Below are 22,445 nucleotides of genomic sequence, written 5' to 3'. Positions count from 1 at the left end.
GGAGGGTGTGGGTGGGTGCACATGGGGGGGGGGGGAGTTTTCATAAACAGCTCATGGTCTCACGTTACAGTGGGGGTCAGATTTCGGGTTGGGTCATGGCTGACTGAAATATACCTCAGAGGACTTATGTCCTTCAGATGAAAGGGACAATCTAATTATGAGCTAATACCACTCTGTTCTCCTCTCCAAATGCCCTCCAAGTCAGAAACCTTGCTAACGTGTTGCCTTGTGCAGCTAAATTTAACTATCAAATTAATTTCTTAAAAGACTTGTATGATTGATATACATACTGTAGAATATTGCCAAAGCGTCAATACACACAACAAAAGCAGTCACAAAATTGTTATTAAAATAATAATAATAATGATACTAATATTTTTATGATGATGATCATTATTATTATTGTATGAATATTTATTATTATTGCCATTGTCAAAGCAGCAAAAGGTGTGACTAAAAATAATATATATCAAAGAATAACAATTATTATTATTATTATTATATATATAACAAAAATAATGCTACTACTACAAATTTTTATTATTATATTGTTTTATTATTGTTATTATTGTGTGGGAAGTCGTGGCCTAATGGTTAGAGAGTCGGACTCATAACCCAAAGGTTGTGGGTTCGAGTCTCGTACCGGCAGGGATTGTAGGTGGGGGGAGTGAATGTACAGCGCTCTCTCCCACCTTCAATACCACGACTGAGGTGCCCTTGAGCAAGGCACCGAACCCCCAACTGCTCCCCGGGCGCCGCAGCATAAATGGCTGCCCACTGCTCCGGGTGTGTGTTCACGGTGTGTGTTCACTGCTGTGTGTGTGCACTTTGGATGGGTAAATGCAGAGCACTAATTCTGAGTATGGGTCACCATACTTGGCCACATGTCACTTCACTTCACTTATTTTACAAAAATATTACAATTAAAAATAATTTTTAAAAATAAGGTAAAATAGTATTTTAGAGCTTTTTTTTTTTGTCAGGCAGCATAACGTGGCCCCTGTTGCAACATATTCTGTCAAAGAATTGTAAAGTGACCAACCACATTTGTTTTGTTTTGAAATATATGTTCTATTTAGGGAGGAATAAATTAATTATATTGCAATAACAGTGCCATAATTAAATAATGGCACAGCAGTCTCCAAAAACAATCGTACAAAAAACATTAGCATAAAATTGGTGTAAAATGTGTGTAGATTTGGTTCTGACCACACAAAGATACACAGACATATTTTCAAGATGGGGGAGGTAGTTTCTTAAATGAGATTCAGAGATAGAAGCTGTCATCAGTCCCCATGAGTTCCATTGTAACACTAACATAGAATCATCCGGCCAATCAGAACGTGATGACACGCATAACCTCCTTCTGTCTGTCAGTATGAATGACATCACTGGCAGGGGTTAGACCAGATGACCCCACTTACCTGCAGAGTGAGAGATGGATCTTTTTGTTTGTTTATGCTGTTCGTAAATGCATTTTTGCATGTGTTAAAGGGATAGTTCACCCAAAAATTAAAATTATTTCATTAATTACTCACCGTCATGTCGTTCCAAACCCGCAAGACCTCAGATTTCATCTAAAATATCTTAATTTGTGTTCTGAAAGTGAACAAAGGTCTTATGGGTTTGGGTGAGTAATTAATGACAGAATTTTCATTTTATGAAAATCTTAATGGATAAAGGAGAGTCGAGTCCTATTCCCTTCTCCTTTAACAATGTTGTCTCACATGATCTTAACTAAACTCTAAAATAAACATGAGATAATGCAGAAGTGGAATGTTAAGCATGTTCTTTAGATCTTAGAAAGGAATCCAAATGTACTGTATGTCAGTCAGAGCGGCTCTTAACCGTATCCTCTTTTTCCAGCTCCCATTCTAAGTTTCGACTGCTCCGTGGATGTGCTCTTCCTGCTCGAGGGCTCCTCTGCACTTACTCTGGAGGGTTTCTTGCGCTTCAAGTCCTTCCTGAAGCGTTTCATGCAGGCTGTACTGAGTTCTGACAGCCCTGTGAAGATGGGGTTGGCCCAGTATGGAAGCGACGTGAAGATCGAGGCCAAAATTGGGGAGCACAGAGACCCGGCAAAGCTGATCCAGGCTGTTGAGGGCTTGCAGTATCGAGGTGGGCAGGCCAAGGCTGGAAACGCCCTTCACTATGTCACACGCCACGGCTTCCAGAGCTCACCCGTGTTCGCCGACATTCAGGACGACCTGCCGCGAGTGGTAGTGTTGCTCACAGGAACGCCGTCAGTGGACCCTGTGGTGGAGCCAGCGAAGTACGCACGGGACAGGGAGATCTTCATCATCAGTGTAGCGCCAGAAGAGATGAGGGCTGAAATAAACAACATCACGGGGAACCCCCAGCACACCATCAAATACCAGTCACCCGACAGATTGAGCGCAAAGATCCCCTAACTAAGAGCCAAAATTTGCAGTGTCGACAACCAGGGTAGATATCCCAGCAGTTCATCATTTTAACCACTAAAGTCCTCAGTAAAGTCCTGAAATTGTTGTTCCTCAAGGAATAATTTAAGTGGGTAGTGATACTGCTTAAAGCGCCATCAAAGTAGTTTGTATGCCTAGCACTAATCTCATAGTACAAAATTACTGACAACATTGCACATTAATGAAGAGTTTTTTGATTTACTCAATGATAATGAAGATAAAAAATTGGAATCGTTACGATAATTCATTGACCTTAATCAAAACATAATGCTGCTGAAAGAAAAAGACAAAAATAACCCCAATACAAAGAAAAATGTAGAAAGAATTTGATTTTCAAATCATAATCAGTAATCAATGGGACTGACTTAAGTTTCTTGGGGGAACACAAAGGTTTTGCGAGCAAAGGTAAAAGTTTTGAGAGGGCACATGTTTTTCAAGGGACTTTGTGAAAAATGTTAATAGTAATCACGAGCAGACATTTGTAAAGGTAATGCAAAGGATTTTTGTGGGAAAGGTTCTTGAAAGGTTCTTGTGGGAACGCAAAACTTTTGTGAACAAATGCAAAGTTTCTCAGGGTAACGCAAAGGTTTTGATTGCAAATGTTTTGCAAGTGAGCACAAGTTTCTTTAGGAAACAAAACTTTTGTGAACAAACACGGAAACGCAAAAGTTTTGTGAAAACATTTTGAAAATGTATTCATGTTTTTCAAGTGAACATCTAGGTTCTTGGGAGAACTGCAAATCTTCTACAAAAATAAAAAGCTAAAGCACTGAAACATTTTTTCTTTCAGTTTATTTTTTTAACTATTATACTAAAGCCCTTTTTTGTCTTTGCTAGGCTGTCTGGGTCAAGCTTTGGACCTTGTTTTTGTATTGGATGCCTCCAGTGGTGTAGGAAAGGAGAAATTCGTCCACCTTCAAGACTTTGTTCGGAGAACCTCAGTGCAGTTCGACATCAATCGAGATGTGGCTCAGATGGGACTGGTGGTTTATGGGAGGCGGCCCGTCACGGTCTTTGACCTGGACAAGTATGACTCGGGCTCCTCTGTGCTGAAGGCGGTGGGAGACGCTGCTTTTCTGGGTGGGAAGGCCTCTACAGGTTCAGCCCTGCTCCATGTGCTCTCCCAAAGCCTGACGGTGGGGAAAGGAGCGCGGCCTGGAGTCAACAAGGCCGTGGTGGTACTGACTGATGGGACGGGTGCGAAAGATGCAGCGGTGCCCGCCCAGAAGATCCGGGATAGTGGAGTGTCAGTGTTTGTGGTCGGCATCGGGGACATACAGCAGGAGGTTCTCTTCCGCATCACCGGCTCTGAGGATCACATGATCTCTGTTCCTTCATACGATGACCTGAAATACTCTGAGGATGTGCTGGTACAGATGGTGTGTTCAGGTGATGAGCTGAATCAACGAGCACAAATATTCCTCTTTGAAAGCATTTTTTCGTCTCTGATGTATTTACAGTCATGTGTTGCTCTCTGTAACTTGTTCCTCTTTCTTCAGACGTGAAAAAAGCTGTTAACCTGTGCAGTCCAAACCCCTGTATGAATGATGGCATCTGTGTGCTGCTGAACGGCAGCTACCGCTGTGAATGCCAAGGTTGGAAGGGTCCACACTGCGAAACACGTCAGTACCAGTAACTACTAATTAGTTTTTGGACAATGGTTGGTAGTTGACAAATATATAGGTGTTTTCATTCTAGTTTTTCCACATTTTTAGTTTACTTTTAGCTTATTCGCAGCTCAGTGGAATAATCCTGCAGTGTGACAGATGTGGTTGCGCCACAGACAAACCGAGTTCAATTCCTGGTCCTGTCCCCTCTTCACTTCCTATCCAATCTAACTACTTTCCTATCTAAGGCAAAAAATATAAATATTCCAAGTTATTTCACAATTTAGTCATTACAGTGTACAAGCAGCAGAAAAGTGTTGTTATGATCATTTCATAATAAATAACAAATTCTGCACACAAAAAAACACTTTCTTATTTTTGTCTTTTTTAGTGATATAGCTAAATATCCTTAACATTTAAACAAGTGAAAAAAATTATATATAAATTTTTTTTTTTGAGTATATATAGTATAAGTATGTAAGAGTTTTCTTTCAAATAAATGCTGTTCTTTTGAACTTTCTATTCATTGAAGAATTAAAAAAAATGATCAGTTTCCACAAAAATATTAAGCAGCACAACCGTTTTCAAAAATTAATAATAAGAAATGTTTCTTAAGCACTAAATCAGCATATTAGAATGATTTCTGAAGGATCATGTGACACTGAAGACTGGAGTGATGGCTGCTGAAAAGTTAATAAATTGTAATATTTCATAATATTACTTTTACTGTAGTTTTTATCAAATCAGTGGTGCAGCCTTGGTGAGCATAATCCCAAACCCAATCCCTTATCAATCCCAAACTTTTAAACAGTAGTTTATACATTTAATTTCCATGCTTAATAAAATGAAAAAATTAAGAAAAAAATGAATAATAATAATAGTAATAATAATAAATAATCAAGATGTAGTATCTGAAAAAAAAACAAGTATTATTTTTCACCTAATTTTAGGTTGTTGAGATATTTTTGTTTTCTAATAATACTAAAATATATTATTGCCCTTTTCGTTGGTTTTGATTGCTTCTGTTGTCCTCATTTGTAAGTCGCTTTGGATAAAAGTATGTACATGTAAATGTAAAATACTGAATAAAGAAACTGATTGTTTGCCGTGTAAATCCTGATTATTTAAACCATTTTATGAACATGATGTAACATGGCTTCACACATCTGCTTATGTCAGTGCTCAATATGATTTGTCAATTTTCTGTGCCTGCCGGATGGGTCATAATTTTGGTGTTTTTAGAATGGACAAGGGGTCAGCAGGGTATGTTTAAGTGTTTTGAGTAATGTATTTTTGTGAACTTGTTTTTCAGGAAGCAGAGAGAAGCCATCCAGAGGAGATCTTCCTAAACCTGCAGGCCTGAGGCACCGTCAGCACAAGAGTGAAAAAGAGCTGCTGCAGCGCTATAGGGAGCAACGCAGAAGACATGTGTCCCTAACACAGCACAGATAAAGAGAAAACACATGTAGACAGAGCCACAGCTCAGCAATGTGAGTTACAAGTCATTATAAACATGGACTTAAGATGATGATGAACATGCAATCCAGGCGACACTTCAAACGGGATGTGTATCTATCTCATGAATTTTGTACATGCTATTTGTGACTTAAATGAGGATTTTTTTTAAATTTGTGATCAATCTTAAGGGGTTTGATGCTGTTTTTTATTGTTTATTCAGCACTGAAAACCCTTTATGAACATGTATTCTGTCTGAGATTTGGACCTGCTTGTGATCTGTCATATTGAAAACTCCTTGTTACAGAAAGCCTCATGTTAGAGGCTTAAATTTTTTGACTATATTTATTTTGTATTAACTACAGTGGTGCATTTGTCTATTGTAAAGCTATTACATTTTTTCCAGAACTTTTAGTCTCTCAAATACTTTATAGTATTTTAGTGATGTTTTGGTGCCACCTACTGGAGAAAATGCCGTTTTCTTCTATTTCAAAGCAGAGTGCCTGGTTCTTAACTACTGGTTTTGCATAAATATGAATTGTTGTCAGTACAAACTTTTATTTGAATAAAAAGTGCATGTTTCAGCTAGCGTACAGTAACAAATCAAAAACACTGAATGGATATGTAATATATATTCACATCTTGGTTACCAGCATACATGAACCAAGCTACAATGTACCAAATGGCTGATTTACGGTTTTGAATCTAAATGTTTCAATCTAAAAATAGTGGTTCTCGAAGCTTTTTGGTCTCTTCTCAAGCTTGTGAAACATCCATCAAATAATGTGCACACCACTGAAAGAGTTATTTCAGTTATTCCCTTCCTTTCTCTTACATAAAAATTACTTGAATAGATTTAAAATCTATTGTTGTCCAGTGGCGTTATTTGGCAGGGAACAGAAAATATTGTCTTGGATCAGCTGCCTGCATGTAACCAGTACCTTCTGAGCCTCTGAATGCAGAGAAGCAGGGACTAGTGGAGGCTGATGTTTCAGAGGGGCGGAGCCTACAGGTCATTGGACACACCCTCCTTCTCTCTCTCTCTCCCTGCCTGAAGCATTTGCCTTAGCAGTCCTTTGAGCTTTGGCTAAAAAGTCAATTTGCGCTCTCTGTTCCCTTCCACTAGGTTGTGGATTTTTTCTCCCATTCCTGCAGAGAGAGAATGACATAAGCTCAGACAATAACACAGGAAAATATTGTAAAAAAAAAAAAAATATATATATATATATCAATATATGATTGAATACACTTGTGGTGGTAATGGTTTCAGATAGTAATACCGTTGTAACTTGGATAACCATATTCATATACCATTATTATACTGTATATACTCAACCGTTCAAATGTTTGGGGTCAGTAAGCTTTTTTTAAATAAAGAAATTAATACTTTTATTCGGCAAGAACGCATTAAATTGATCAAAAGTGACTAAGACATGAACTTTGTTACAAAAAAAAATCTATTTCAAATAAATGCTGTTCTTTTGAACTTTCTTTTCAAAGAATAATGAAAAATGGCTGCTGAAAATTCAGCTTGGCCATCAGAGAATACATTTTAAAATTAAATAGAAAGCTATAAAAGTTTTGTTTGTTTTTTTTTTAATGATAGTTATCAGTTATATTGTAGTAATATTTCACAATATTACCGTTTTTATTGTATTTTTGACCAAATAAATGCAACCTTGGTGAGAATAGAGACTTTTGTCAAAAACATTACAAAATCTTACCAACTCCAGACCTTTTAATGATAGTGTATATACCGTTATACACATACTTTAATGTACTTCAAAGAATGCCAGGGAATTATGCAAAAAATATGTTAATTAGTACTTTTCTGTGTACAGTTGCTTTGATTGAGAAACGTATTTCTATAAATCATAAATGTTAAATTATCAACAAACTAAGCTCTCTATTAGGACTATGGATGCACAAGTGGACTCTGACCTTGGCCTTCTGCAGAACTTTTCCTTTGCTGGATGCCATGATGGACAGGGGTCTGTTCTTCAGCGCTGTGGCGGAGTTGATGGGTGAATCTCCATTATTGGTGTTGCTGATGGGTGTATTTGGAGCAGGGCTGGATACAGGCGCTATCTTGGGCTAGAATACACAACAATATAAGTCAGCCGGACTCGTGCCGCTCAGAGTACAATCATTAAAAAACCATTTTTATGTAGTTCTTACCTATTCTGAATTGTACTACTTAGTATGCTTATGTCAGATAGTCAGCTCACTTGGTTTTGCAACAGATTATACACTACTATTCAGAAGTTGGAGTAGGTACATTTGTTTTTGAAACAACTATCTTATGCTCACTAAGGCTGCTTTTATTTGATCAAAAATACAACACAGTAAAAACATTAACATTGTGAAATATTATTACAGTTTAAAATAACTGTTTTCTATTTTTTATATACTTTACATTTCTAAAATTTTGATTTGCTGTTGTCATACTAACCGTTGAAGTTTCCAGTAGACTGCTATCTACCGTGGTGCCCAGTGTAAAGGGTCCTGCTTCCACTTTTCTCAAATTCTCCTTCACCTCCATCAGGCTAAGCTCCACCTCCACTCGCCGGCGCTCCGCCTCACGACACGTCTCCTCCATCTGCTTCAGACGAGCCTCCAGAGAGGCCTGCTGAGTGGGGTCTATGAGCCATAATCAAAAGCATTTATTAGCATTTTACATGTAGAGTGACATGTGTTGTGTTGTAGTATGTCACAACTAACAAGTAATATATGTGACCCTGGACCACAAAACCAGTCTTAAGTCGCTGGGGTATATTTGTGGCAATAGCCAAAAAAACATTGTATAGGTCAAAATTATCGATTTTTCTTTTATGCAAAAAATCGTTAGGATATTAAGTAAAGATCATGTTCCATGAAGATTTTTAGTAAATTTCTTACCGTAAATATATCAAAACTTAATTTTTGATTAGTAATATGCATTGCTAAGAACTTAATTTGGACAACTTTAAAGGTGATTTTCTCAATACTTTGATTTTTTTTGCACCCTCAGATTCCAGATTTTCAAATAGCTGTATATCGGTCAAATATGGTCCTGTCCTAACAAACCATACATCAATGGAAAGCTTATTTATCCAGCTTGCAGATGATGTATATGACTGGTTTTGTGGTCCAGGGTCACCTGTAAAAATTCCAATTGCATCTTGAAAATTTTAAGAAAATAATACAAAGTTGGAACATCATGAGTGTTTGTTAATTATGATGGAAACTACCTCTTAACACATGGGCATTTCCAAATATCACTATTAGGTGGAACTGCAGTACCTTGGCAGGAGCTCAGCTCCTCTTTCACCTCTCGTCTGTCTTTCCTCAGGGTGGCCAGAGTGTTTTTAACCTCCTCCCTCTCTCGGTCCAGCTGGTCTCTCTCGTCTGTGTAACGCCGCACATCGGCCTCCGTCCTGTTCTTCCCTAATTTCACCTCAACTGACCCCGGGCCTGCTAAACATGAGCGAATGTGTAGGAGCTTTGAGCCATGTCCTACATTCAAATACTGAAGGTATGCTCACTTGAGTGCATGGCTGGGAAAAGCACAGCAGGGTAAATAAATAAAAGTTTTGTAGGTCTGTTTTACAATTGATGGTTTTACAATCACCTGCTGGAGAGAACTTGAGTTTTTCGAGAAATCGGTCTGTGCTGGCAGCTCTTCCTCTGGAGGTGGACGGACTCTGGGGCGTCTGGGGTAGGGTTTGGGTTTGGGATGGCAGTAAGGTGGGAGAGGCCCTCTTTTGGCTTTCCTGACCAAGGAAACTGATTCTTTGAGTCTGGACAAGCAGATTTGGGGCTGGAGATGGATCTGTGTCCATTCTATTAGCAACTGGTGGAGGGTCGAGGTTCTCTGTGCTGCTCGGTAATGAGGTTTCACTTGTTTCAATCTGTTTTAGAAACGAATAGTATAGAAGGTTTTAAACATTTGTATTAAAATACTTGTATATTTACATGTTTTTGTATTACATTTTATATAATTTTTGCTAAATAAATATCTGTATTTTGGCACTAACAACACCAAGGTAATGGATTTAATTACCAGGGGATGCACGTACTGGCAAAAATGTATAAATAGGCCTACACTATCTAAACTAAAAGTTTGGGGTCAGTAAGTTTTTTAAAATAAGTTATTCAGCAAGGATGCATTAAATGTCTTAAAAAGTGACAGTAAAGACATTTATTATGTTGCAAAAGATTTACATAAAAAAAATACAAAGTAAATTTAAAGAAATGAAACATACATATGCTCAAGATTAGATCTATTAACATGCATTTTCCATTTGATAATGTTAACCTCTTTAGAGTGTAGCTGATCATCCTGGGGAGCAGATGAGGGACTGAGCTCTGTCTGTGGTGACACTCTGCCCGAGCTCGTGTGCAGGAAGGAGCGAACCGGGATCAGATCCAGATACACTCTGTCCTTCCCATTCTCCTCGCCGCTTGCTGTTCCCTCCTCACTGCCATTCTGAACCTCTTGAACCTCCTATAGCCGGAGAGAGTAACAGTATCAGAAAAACATTATTGAAGTTGGATGGCCGGCAGAGTTACAAAAACACAACACTGTCACAGTAATGACTTCCTGTAACTCGTATTATTTTTGGCCGAATGCTTAGTGAATCTTCCACTATACTGAGTCTATGACTCAGAATAAACACAACTGCATGAAAGTGGGTGGCGTAGATTTACGACAAAAGCATGGCAAGGCTGTCTCACCCACCTCCTGTTCGTTCTCTGTGGATGGCACATCATCGTATATGTCATCACAAGTATGGGGGTCTGACGGAGGGCTGTCTGTGTATGTGTTGGGCTCTGAGTACCTCCTATGCATTAGACTGACAAATACAAACAAATCGGGCTCCAAAATTTCAAAAAAGCAATCAAATCGATCATATCACTATGAATATATTTCACAAGTCATATGGGCCATTTTATGGTACATTTGTTTTTTTGTTGTTTTTTTGGAAGTTTACAGTCTCAGCACATAGGCTTCTGTTCAAATTTTCTCCTTTTGTGCACCATGGAAGAAACCCATGCCGGTTTGTGACAACATGAGGGTGAGTAAAATATGACAACATGTTTATTTTTGTGTGAACTATTCTTTTTTTAATAACTGATGTACGTGAAGTAGCTTACTACATGGACGTCTTGGCAGCGTTGACAATACTGGATATTCTCTCAGAGTTCACATAATCATAGGTGAGATCTTCCGGGTCTGTTTTGGTGCCTGTCTGTGACAGTATGAGCCCGAGCCAGTGGCCCATGTCAGCGGAGGATTTAGCCTGAGAGGAAAGAGGAGGATATTTGATCATACCCCCTGAGATATTCATATTCCTTAACAGGTGCAGCTAGGCCTTGGTGAAATTATCTGCTAATAGGTCAGTTTGCACACTGATTTCATTCTGGCCTGAAGATGGCAGTCACGTTGAAGTTTATACTGAATCCTCACTATCCTATGAAGTAATTTTGAGAACTTACCATTTTCCCCCTCTGTGTTTGTTTACTGAGAAGTGTCTTGCTGAAAACTGATGATAAACAACTCAAGAATGAGGTCAGGAAAAGTTTATGAGCAGTAACTCAAAAGAGATACTGTACACAAAGAAATACAAATACACTTGCATTCAAAAGTTTGGGGTCTGTAGTTTGTTTTTAAAGAAATTAATACTTTTATTTAGCAAGGATGCATTCAGTTTAAATAAAAGTGACAGAAAAGACTTATTACTAAAGATTTATATTTCAAAGAAATATTCTATTTCAAGAAAAGCTATTCATCAAAGAATAAAATAAAATGCATTGTTTCCATAAAAACATTAAGCAGCACAACTGTTTTCAACATAAGCCGAAATGTTTCTCAAGAACCAAATCATCATATCAGAATGATTTCTGAAGGATTATGTGACACTGAAGACTCAGGTAATGGCTGCTGAGATTTCAGCTTTGCCATCACAGGAAAATTTTAAAAAAATATTAAAATAGAAAACAATATTAGTGTTTTTGCTATATTTTTGGTCAAATAAACTCAGCTTGGTGAGCACAAGAGAGTTTTTTTCAAAAACAATACAGACTAATGAATCTTACCAACCCCAAACTTTTAAACAGTAGTGTATATAACTTGGAAGCGTATATTGTTTGTGTAGCACATAAATATTAACTGTGAATCTTGCAAAGCTGTATACACCAGAATTGAATGAAGAGAGGGGAGTTCTCAGAAATCTCTTTCAGGCTGTTGGACTGATGCCAAGATACATGAGGGCATCAGACACTGAGACTGGGAAAAACAGTGGCTCATCATGAGAGTGTAAAGAATTACTAATCAGAGACTTCCGGCTTTCGGTTTACTGCAGCGTCCAAGTCTACTGTAGACTGCTCTTAACTGTATCAAATAACTGTCTTATACAGATGTCATACACCACCAACTTTGGAAGATATTCTGAGTTTTGTTTGAGATAGTAGCGAGCAAGCTAGATGACAAGTTGTATATAACTGTATTTTCTGTTTGTTTCCTGTATGTGAAATAATTGGATGGACATAAATTTACAAAACCTAAACACATTTCCACTAATGTTTTTAGTGCTTTCTGTATGACTGTTCATAACTGCTGTTCTTGCTGTTCAATATTTTTTTAATGACTTCCCACATTATTTCCCACGGTCTATTATTGTGATATCTTTCAGATCTCTAAACGGCACATAGAAAAAAAAAGAACTGTGGCTGAATGCTTTATAGGTCATTCAGACGATCACTTCCTATCTAAGTGGTTGGAATAAGCTACACAGTCAAAAGTCTTGCTATGCAGGACTAGTTAGTGATGAACTCACTTCTAGGGTTGCGAGCTCCTCTCCATCCATTCGGATGCGGAATGAATACAGGTGCTCAGGGCTGGGGTCTGGCAGGACCATGCACCCCTCCAAAGACAGTGGCTGCTGGGCCACTTTGCTCTTGCTTTTGTCATTGTAGATCCAAAGTTGCCTGTCCTTCACTGAGCACCACCTGCTTCTCCACTGGGTGTTCACCAGGATGTTAAGGTAGCCTGGAACAAAGAGATGGTGATGAAAATGGTAGGTTGTGTGGGAGTTTAAAAACGTATAAACTAAAAATATTGTTGCCTGGTTACCTGATGTATCCACATTCTTCTCCGGACTTTCCAAAGAGGAAACCTTCTTTTTTCCAATGTTCATAAGGTTACTAAACTTGCCGTATTTCTTCTTGACTAAAGTTTAAATGACAATTGAAAGGTAAATATTAAACACACAATTACAGTTATACAGCTAGTACAGTATTAACAGTAATATTGTGAAATCTACTCTGGAATTCTTCTCTGGAAGTGCCTGTTTAGGTGTCACAACTTTAGTTGATCGCTGCCCCATTTCTAATTGTCATTATGCATTTTCTATTCTTATATCAATGTATTTCTATTGAAAATAAATTGGTATACAAAGTTATTAACGCAATGTATTGATACTGTAGTCAAGTCTGCAACTAAAATCTGATTGGTCCAGGGTTAAGCAACATTCTGAGGTGACATGCATCTTCAACGCTACCAGTTTAGACAACTTCAAGTCACTTCCAGTGTAGTCAAGCAAACAGACACCTAAAAGAATAGCTGTAATGGCCCACTCTCACCATCTTTGTTCTCCAGGTTCTCTGCGTGACTGTCTGTGCTGCTTCCACTCTCAGATGCCACTGAGTATCTCTCGCTCTGCTCACCCTGCCAGAAAAGGCAGAACATTTAAGCTTAACAGGATACAGTGACTATTTTATGAAAAATCCACCCAAAATTGGAGAGTGTTTCTTACATAAATCAATCAATCAGAGAATAAACCTCAACCTATCATACCTTAGTACAGATGAGTGTTGGAGAGTCTGTTACATCAGCACATCCTGCAGTATTTTTCGGACTAATTTCTTGAATAACCTTGATAAAAGATGAAAGACTATAAACTATGTCCGCACAAACCGAACACTGATTGTTCATCCATATGGGCCAAGCCCCATTGTCCCTCACCTTTAGCCATTGTTCAGCCTGCTCTTTGCTCTGCAGTCCGAGAACGATGGCTTCTCCACCCAGTGGGGTTATTTTCAGCTTGTGTTCTTTCCTTTTAGTTTGTTTCTCTTTGTAGACAACACTGCAGCCCAGCAGACTGATATCCAGTAGTGGAGTCTGATCCTTTGAACTTTTGTAGCACTGAACACAGTAGCATAAAAAAATCATACACTGCCTATTTTGAAAATAATATAAAAAAATTGTGGATATTCCACTAATGCTAAATTCTCAAGCAAGCACATGCAAAGTTTGCAGGCTTAAGGTTGCATTACACAAAGAGGCTTTCTCAGATCCGTGCACTTCACCGCAGCCTATAAAGTTAGTGCTGTTTGTTTGTTTTTCTCTCCTGATGTACACTGGGAGAAACAGAGATAGGTACCCCGAGTGATCACAGCATAGACCACACTGTTTGAAGTTTCTATGCGCTTCCTGACCCCTGTGATGATGGCAAAGCACCCAAAATCTACAGAAACACAGGAGGACAATAAAAGGGGAAATGCAATAAGGGAGGAAGAGAAAAAAAGATCAGGTGAGAAGCTATAGACAGTGAAACCTTATGTGGCTTACATGTCACATGAAAGAAACAGGAAGAGTAAATACTTTTTAAGTGCATTTGATGTATGTCTAAAAATTTTCATTAGTATTGCATAAACTCAATACTCATATTTTGGCCTGCACTAAATATTTGTGTCTTGTGGTTTTCATGCAACCAGCAGCACCTTTGCTTGTATTATTTTAGGGCTCCATCACTGTCAGAACGTATCCAACTAGAAATTCACTCACTGGGAGAAACAGAGATAGATACCCCGAGTGATCACAGCATAGACCACACTGTTTGAAGTTTCTATGCGCTTCCTGACCCCTGTGATGATGGCAAAGCACCCAAAATCTACAGAAACACAGGAGGACAATAAAAGGGGAAATGCAATAAGGGAGGAAGAGAAAAAAAGATCAGGTGAGAAGCTATAGACAGTGAAACCTTATGTGGCTTACATGTCACATGAAAGAAACAGGAAGAGTAAATACTTTTTAAGTGCATTTGATGTATGAAAAATTTTCACTATTATTGCATAAACTCAATACTCATATTTTGGCCTGCACTAAATATTTGTGTCTTGTGGTTTTCATGCAACCAGCAGCACCTTTGCTTGTATTATTTTAGGGCTCCATCACTGTCAGAACGTATCCAACTAGAAATTCACGTCATTCAACCTAAACCATGAGGTTTGGCTTGATATCAGCTGCCGAAACATCTCAGATTTTGGCCATGCACATCCTTTGTGTGTTGATATTACACAGCACAGCTGCATGCTAATGCCTCTGTATCCTTTGACCAAGAAGAGACGTCATCTGCCAAAAAATATTGTAAATGATTGTCCCCTCGCTGGGCTGAACTCTGCAACCCCAGCCAAATGCCCCATCACTTTTGGCCCCATTTCCTGGGCTCACGGTCAATGTTCCGTCACTGCATGTCCAGTGCCAGAGTACCGGTTACCGTTGAACAAAGACCATCACTGTTTTCTGTGCTCCCTGCCCGCAGGCTTCTCTGTATCACAGTAAAGATGTAGACTACAGAGGGACGAAGCTAAAACAGAGCACTCAATGACCATAGGTTACCTCTCGTAGGACAAACGCAATGAGAAGTCACAAATCACTAACCTAATCTTTGGAAATATCCTTTTTTAACCAGGTTATAAATGGCTTGACATGAACGTCAAAGTAAAGAATAAACAGTAGAAGATATTTTCTATTTAGGTCAACTTTGGACCCAATTCAAGACGTACCATTGATGCTTATAGGATCATAGGGCTGTGGATCTTCATAGTAACTTTCAGGCTCTATAGACGCAGGAGCAGGAGGTGGTGGAAGAGGAAATGGCTCCCTTCCCATGTTGCACTGAAATAGAAAGAATGAGAAAAAAGAGAAAGATAATATAATTATGTCAACATACTGATTATTTCATTGAATAATAATTCTACTTTTATGTTATTCCCACTGAAAATGCTGTTATATGTCGGATGCTGCTCTCCTGAACGTGAGTTTGCAACCAACTGTTCAGAGGTGGAGCAAATTAATATATTTTAATGAAAGTAATAAAATACAAAATATTAATAATGTAATATTTAAACAATTATTGATATTAATAAAGTATTTATATGATATTAATTCCTGCATATTATTATATTGTAAATTATAAACAAAATTACACCAACACACACATATACAAATAGATGGATAATTATTTTATTGCTATTAATAATTTAATTGTAATCTAATGTGATAGTATAATATCAGATCAGGGATGTGTATTACAAACTCATAAAGGAATAAGAGGCAAGACCTCCTTGGTCAGCCAGCTTCACCACACCATGCTGGTCGACTAGCTTTACTACCTAAGTTTTGCTGCTTAACTGCATGATTATGCTGTAGCTAGACAAAAAATAAACCATCATAAACCCATGCCTGATCCAGCATGGAAATTTATGCTGATCTTTTCAGTACACTTAATAAATACAATGTGCAAAGTACACCAACACAGGAACTGTATCCAAGCTGAACATCTCTAACACACTCCCATGGAATTAATCAAATAGAGGGACTCTCCAGAGATGAGCTTGTGCACCTGTCTTTCATGTGGGCTTTTGTTTCTGACCAAAGGGGGATTCTTCCTCGAAACTGATCTCTCCCTGACCTTAGCCCTGCTCAGCTAGAAAAGGAATTCCACATGTGTTTGCCTGCAGGAGTAATGGTTTTAAAAGGGTGTGGAGCTAGCGATGAGGTTTCCCAAATCAGCCAGTTCATAACATTACTAAATTCCCCACTGATACCCACAATGCAATGACAGCCCCTGGGCAAATAGAACACTGATCTTCTTCTCATGCCACACAAAACACACTTGGCTGTGTTTGGGCTGATTAGGGCTAGCGGTAGCTTGTGAACCATTAAGTTGACTGATGACAAGAGGTTACAGACAGACTGCTGGGAAAATCTCCTCTCGCTTGCATTATACTTTATACTAAGTGGCTGGATTGAAACCTCCTGTTTAACAAGACGTGCTTGTGCTTCTCAAAGGCAGAAGTGAGGTGAACAGGCAGGCTAAGTGATGGCAAGGCATGTATATAAACAACTGGATGTCAAGGACACAGTTGAATGCAAACGCTTGCTAGAGGCTCAGCTTCAATAAGCGATGCAGAACGAGAGTCAAAGACACAATGTGATCTCAAATGTAAAAGGACCATTTGGTGGGAAAATAAGTGCAGCCCAACAGAGGAGGAAGATGCTGACTGAACTGTGTAGAAAGTATTGTTTTTCTCACATCAACCCCAAATCAAAACCCCCACATTTCTCACTTCGTCCCGCCCTCGCTCTTCTGACACCCAACATAAAATCTCTGAAACAGAAAACAGTGTGCTGAGTCCTCAGGCATCTGACAATGATTAAATAGAAAGTGAAGGCATTTCGGGGTAGCTTAAAACTCTGACTGAAGCTCAAGACCATGTCCACATCCCAGAATCAACATGGCAACAGTGGGATCTGTTCATATGCTGTTAATTGGACATAAAAGTCAGTGTGACAAAAGAAAAATCTTAAAATCTCAGTTCTGTCGAGACTGAACTCCACCCAAGACTTGTTTTCTTATTCTAATCCACAAATCACACCATCTTCTCCCTAAAAAGTAAAATTTTGATAGAAAAATGTAGTCTATATAGGAAACATTTCAAGAATAAGGCATAAATAATGATAAAGCACCAGTCTTTGGGACAAAAAGCAAAGAATGCAAGTGGGCAAGAGACCAAAAGAACACCCAGAACATGGAAAATCCCCCTGTTTCCATGCCAAACATCCAGTGAAGAAAAAAAAGTAACTCACCAGGGCCAAAACACTTATGAGGTAGAGAGGGTACTGAAGGAAAATAATCTTCTTAGTCTTATTAAAAACAGGAGTGGCTTTCTGAACTACTGTCATCACTTCATTTATGGGTTTCTGTCTTTATTTGAATCATTATAAGCCTACTGTTGGAAAAAAATTAACAGCATAATTAATTCAATTGTTTAAACAAATCAACTTAATTTAAACTGGATGAATTCAGCATTATATTGGGATATACTTTTTTGCAGTATTAGTGCTGATAATTTCCCACTACTATTTTGAAGTCTGTCAAATGTCTGTCTATGCTATTTTAGTGTGTTGCTATTTTCAGTCCAGCATAACTGCGAGACTGCAGTGTCTGCACACTTCTGCTTACAGAAACACTAACTCGAAGTCTAACTTTATGGTTCATGAACAGTGTAATCTGGGTACGGACAGGCAGGATAGAGGTGTTATGGGGCCCCCTGCAGTTTGGGTCAAAGCAGGGACGAAAGTGAAGAACAAGGTGAAGATTCACTGGAATTCTGAGAGTACGGGTTGAAGAAAGCGTTTTCACCATAGACAGGGCCGTCCTACGGCAGAACTGTGAGTATTTCCGTGCTCTCTTCCGCTCTGGGATGAAGGACAGTCAGCTGAACGATTTCCACCTGCAGGGTGGCCTGAAAGCCAGGGGTTTCCTCATCGCCATGGCGGTTTCCAGGAGTGAGCGCCCTGCTATACGAGACCCAGACGAGATTGTGGAGGCTGCTGAGTGTGCGGCCTTCCTCCAAGTCGACGTCCTGGTTCAGCACTTGATAGACCTTCTTGATACCAACAACTGCATTGCAGCGGTGTACGGCTTGTGGAGGTTGTTTCACAGTGCTGCAGTATTCATCCGTGATGCTTATAGCGATGTGCAAGATGCTCTCGAGGCAGTCCCAGCGGAGCTGATCTGCTATGTGGAGTCGTTTTCACCAGCGTTGTTTGTTGCGCTAGGGACTCATTCGCCATCTATGAAGATTCTGCAGGACTGCTACAGGATGGTGTTTTACCTTGATGAGAAACCGGGTGCTTGAAAATATCTGACTGATCTACCAACAGATGCCAGCACCTCTATGGCCGGGGTGGCTGTTGTGGAGAACCGACTGTATATCGTTGGAGGAGTGCGAGGAGTTAGCAAGGAAACTGTTGACTTGAGCTTCTGTTATGACACAGAATCCAACACATGGAGTGTGTTCAATGGTTCTCAGCAGTCCATGTATAACTTTACCCTGGTGGGTCACGATGGACATTTGTACGCCATCAGAGGTGAATTTGACAAAAGGATCATGTCCTCAGTAGAAGTGTGTGATGTCTCCACAGGTGCATGAACATTTTCCAAGCACGCGCCTCGTTCTGTGGCTGCAGCGGCTAGTGCAGTTGCAAGGTGTAGGATATTTGTGTGTTTCTGGAAGCCACCGGATACTACGGACATTTATGAATATGCACTTAAAAATTATGAATGGACGCTGGTCACCACTATAGTTAAGCCACAAAGTTATGGACACTGCATGGTGGCTCACGGTGACAACCTGTATGTCATGAGGAACGGCCCCTATGATGATTTCCTTCGTTGCCTCATGCGCTACAACATCACTATGGGTCAATGGACGGCCATGCCAGGGCACTACGTTAATAGCAGGGGTGCCCTCTTCACGGCTATGGTGAGGGGGAACTCTGCATTCACCGTCAACCGCAATTTAACCCTGGAATATGTCATTTGCGGTGACAAGTGGAAGCCTCGTAGACAGATGACGGGCTTTCCAAAAAGTGGATCACTTTGGACTTGCTTACTCAAGACTGCCTAAGAGCACAAATGCACATCAGGTACGTGATGCAGAGGAAGCACTGGAGATGGATGCCAATGTGGAAAGTGTGGAAGAAGATTCGGTAGCACAAAAGATATTTTTTCAAAATCCACTGTACACTGTTTTCCATATTCTTCAAAATATCTCCTTTGGAGTGAAGAAAGAAAGTCATACAGGTTTAGAACAACAAGAGAGTGAGTAAATGATGACAGAATTTCCTTTTCAGTTATTAAACGCACAAATTAATCTAATGTTCTAAACAGTCAATTAAAGCAACTGTATCTTGTGCATGTTGTCAACAGCTAATGCGAGAAACACAATAAATAGGTGTGAACACGTCTACTGTCTCTCGTTCCCACACATATGCACATGCACACGTGTCCGTGCTCTAACCGCGGTTTGCCAGCCTCTATAAACAGCTCCCCAATCGCTTGTGCAGCTGCTGCTAATCAGCTCCAGCACCCCGCAGATGGGTCTGAAGTTCAAAGTCTTCTCACTGGAGAGCTCTAATACTCACAGACACCCACAGCAGATACAGGAGCTACAAAGTATTTCAGCAAAGAGACTCCACACTTTTTGCTTCCTTACTTCTATTTCTATCATTTGAACAATGACAATTACTGTTTTTAATCAAGGCAGGCTTCATTATCGGCCTACAGGACTAGTTATTTGGCTTGTGTGTGGCTTATAAACAAAAACACAGCCATTTTTTGAGCGTGGGAAACAGAAACATAACAAATATGTGGTCAAACTGAAAGTAAACAGCAGATAATAAATGACAGCAGGACCACAGTGTCTTGCATTGTAGTTGTAGACTGAATAGGAGATAGGACTGGGCGATATAGCTAAATAAAATGACATACATAGCTATATGTATATTGATTATATTCATTACAATATGTATTTACTCCGCAATGGCTTCTTTAACCAAACTGCAATTAAATAGAATCCAAATATTTAATGCAAGTAAAATAAAGTACAAATGGTTAAAAAATAATGATGCCATGTTTTTCACACAGTGAAAAATAGCATAATAATATAAAATACAACAACAACAACAACAATAATAATAAAGTGCAATATTTTAAATTATGCACCTTTACATGAACCAATAAAAGAAATATTAAGCAACATCCATTTAACTTAAATATTTTAATACATGAAAAATGCTACGTCGGGACTTCCATGAACATTCATTAGTGATGATGCAAATAATTATTCATGAATTACTGAATCATTGAAATATGAATTTTGAATCAATTAATTGAAAAGCACTGAAAAGTGCAATACAACAGTGTTGTGGGAATTTTCTATTTCCATAAAGGTATGAGACAAAAGTCTTTTGAAGATTTATTTTCTTGCAAGAAATGGTCAACGGTCATACAGATGTGACAAAGAGGCAACACCCCAAATCAACATTTATACCTCCATCAATTTCGGATGCTTTGATCCAATCATAATGCATATTCAACATATATGTCCATTTAAGGTGTCTAACTATGTCCTCCAGATGCGTTTCTAAGAAGCCAGGACGTCTAAAAAGCTGACATAACATTTTATTGTCTCCACTTAGATTTCCTGTTCTCTGTCATCTCAGGACAAACTGACAAACTTAAGCATCTTAATGAGGCATTTAGAAAAGAAAGAACACTCTTTAGTAAAGAAAATAAAACTACTAATAATATAAATATAGAATAAAATTTCCTGCACAAACAGCAAAATCATTGCAAATATAGCGTGACTAATCAATACAGTATCGCCCAACTCTAACATTAGATTATGTATAGTGTTGCATTTACAGTGTTGGGGAAAGTTACTTTTAAAAGTAATGCATTACAATATCGCGTTACTCCATAAAAAAGTAACTATTTGCATTACTTAGTGACTTTTTATGGAAAGAATGTTACTTTTGAGTTACTTTTTGTTACCATTTTACTCTCACCCTTTCACTCAGGCTGAAGGAAGTGCCTCTGCACCTCACCCAGTTTTTCTCAACACAGGGTCAGTCAATAAATCGGAAAACAAAGTAACTTGTGTTGCTTATTTGAAAAAGTAACTCATATATTTTGTTGTAAATTTAAAAGTAATACGTTACTTTACTAGTTACTTGAAAAAAGTAATCTGATTATGTAACTTGCATTACTTGTAATCAGTGGTGTAATGTAACGAAGTAATAAAACATAGTTACAGTACTTAAGTATTTTTTGGGAGTATCTGTACTTTACTTGAGTCTTTATATTTCAGCCAACTTTTACTTTTACTCCACTACATTTTTTAATTAAAATGTATACTTTTACTCCGATACATTTCCCCGAAGCATATTCGTTACTTACTACAAAATAGTCAGAAGAACACGGACTGCACGAAAGCAGGTTTGACGAATCAGTGGTCTAGCCTAGTGATGGGCAAATGAAGCCTGGTGAAGCACAGAGGCTTTCCTCTGACTGTTTCGGGAACAGATCCAAAACTTCGCGAGTGTCAAAAATAGCGCCATCTGGTTGTCCAGGCTGGACTATTGCAATGCTCTCTTGACAGGTCTTCCAGCCACTTCTATCAAACCTCTACAATTAATCCAAAATGCCGCTGCAAGATTCATCTTTAATGAGCCGAAAAGAACGCATGTCACACCTCTGTTCATCAATTTGCACTGGCTACAAGTAGCTGCTCGCATTAAATTCAAGGCATTAATGTTTGCCTACAAAACCACCACTGGCTCTGCACCCATTTACCTAAATTCATTACTTCAGAGTTATGTGCCCTCTAGCAGAGGTGGGACCAAGTCATTGCTTTCCAAGTCACAAGTAAGTCTCGAGTCTTTGCATTCAAGTCTCGAGTCAAGTCCCGAGTTAAGACAGACAAGTCCCAAGTCAAGTCTCGAGTCAAGACAGGCAAGTCCAAGTCAAGTTGCAAGTCCTCAGCTTTAAGATTCAAGTCTTAAACAAGTCATTAGTGCTTTTTGCCCAAATTAGTGTCTCAGTATTAATTACCATATCAAATTCATAGGTATTTATAGCAGGAAGGCAGGCAGAATATTTGACATAGTTCAATTTCATGTGAGATGGGTGCACTTAATAAAACTACTCAAGTTCAATTTAGGGATTGTGCCAAAATAGGATAAGCAGTAAACTATTTTATAGTTTAACAGAATAGCAAAGACAACATAATTTCATAGAAATAACAGTTGCAACATACTTTGCATGTG

The 22,445-nt window shown here is 38.8% G+C and overlaps 1 protein-coding gene and 1 pseudogene across 1 annotated transcript in view; one reads left to right on the top strand and one right to left on the bottom strand.

The window, feature by feature from the left end:
- Nucleotides 1-5,589, top strand: part of LOC107581624 (von Willebrand factor A domain-containing protein 2-like) — a 7,207-nt pseudogene extending 1,618 nt beyond the window's left edge.
- A 656-nt stretch (nt 5,590-6,245) lies between these two features.
- The window catches only part of LOC107581623 (actin filament-associated protein 1-like 2), a 40,072-nt gene continuing 23,872 nt past the window's right edge, over nt 6,246-22,445 (bottom strand). Inside the window, exons 5-19 of the mRNA XM_016267250.1 lie at nt 15,332-15,443; nt 15,043-15,116; nt 13,509-13,688; nt 13,341-13,418; nt 13,127-13,211; nt 12,618-12,713; nt 12,322-12,533; nt 10,640-10,785; nt 10,224-10,338; nt 9,801-9,989; nt 9,114-9,393; nt 8,786-8,959; nt 7,956-8,143; nt 7,445-7,597; nt 6,246-6,652 (exon numbers count right to left, since the gene is read on the bottom strand). Coding sequence (XP_016122736.1) covers nt 6,626-6,652; nt 7,445-7,597; nt 7,956-8,143; nt 8,786-8,959; nt 9,114-9,393; nt 9,801-9,989; nt 10,224-10,338; nt 10,640-10,785; nt 12,322-12,533; nt 12,618-12,713; nt 13,127-13,211; nt 13,341-13,418; nt 13,509-13,688; nt 15,043-15,116; nt 15,332-15,443 — 2,109 coding nt within the window. The 3' untranslated portion in view covers nt 6,246-6,625. The remainder of the gene's footprint in view (nt 6,653-7,444; nt 7,598-7,955; nt 8,144-8,785; nt 8,960-9,113; nt 9,394-9,800; nt 9,990-10,223; nt 10,339-10,639; nt 10,786-12,321; nt 12,534-12,617; nt 12,714-13,126; nt 13,212-13,340; nt 13,419-13,508; nt 13,689-15,042; nt 15,117-15,331; nt 15,444-22,445) is intronic.

This window comes from Sinocyclocheilus grahami, unplaced genomic scaffold, assembly GCF_001515645.1.
Source record: "Sinocyclocheilus grahami isolate Dianchi unplaced genomic scaffold, SAMN03320097.WGS_v1.1 scaffold36.1, whole genome shotgun sequence".
NCBI classification, from domain to species: domain Eukaryota; kingdom Metazoa; phylum Chordata; class Actinopteri; order Cypriniformes; family Cyprinidae; genus Sinocyclocheilus; species Sinocyclocheilus grahami.
The sequence above is the reverse complement of the archived record's forward strand: the minus strand, read 5'-3'. Positions and strand labels throughout refer to the sequence as shown.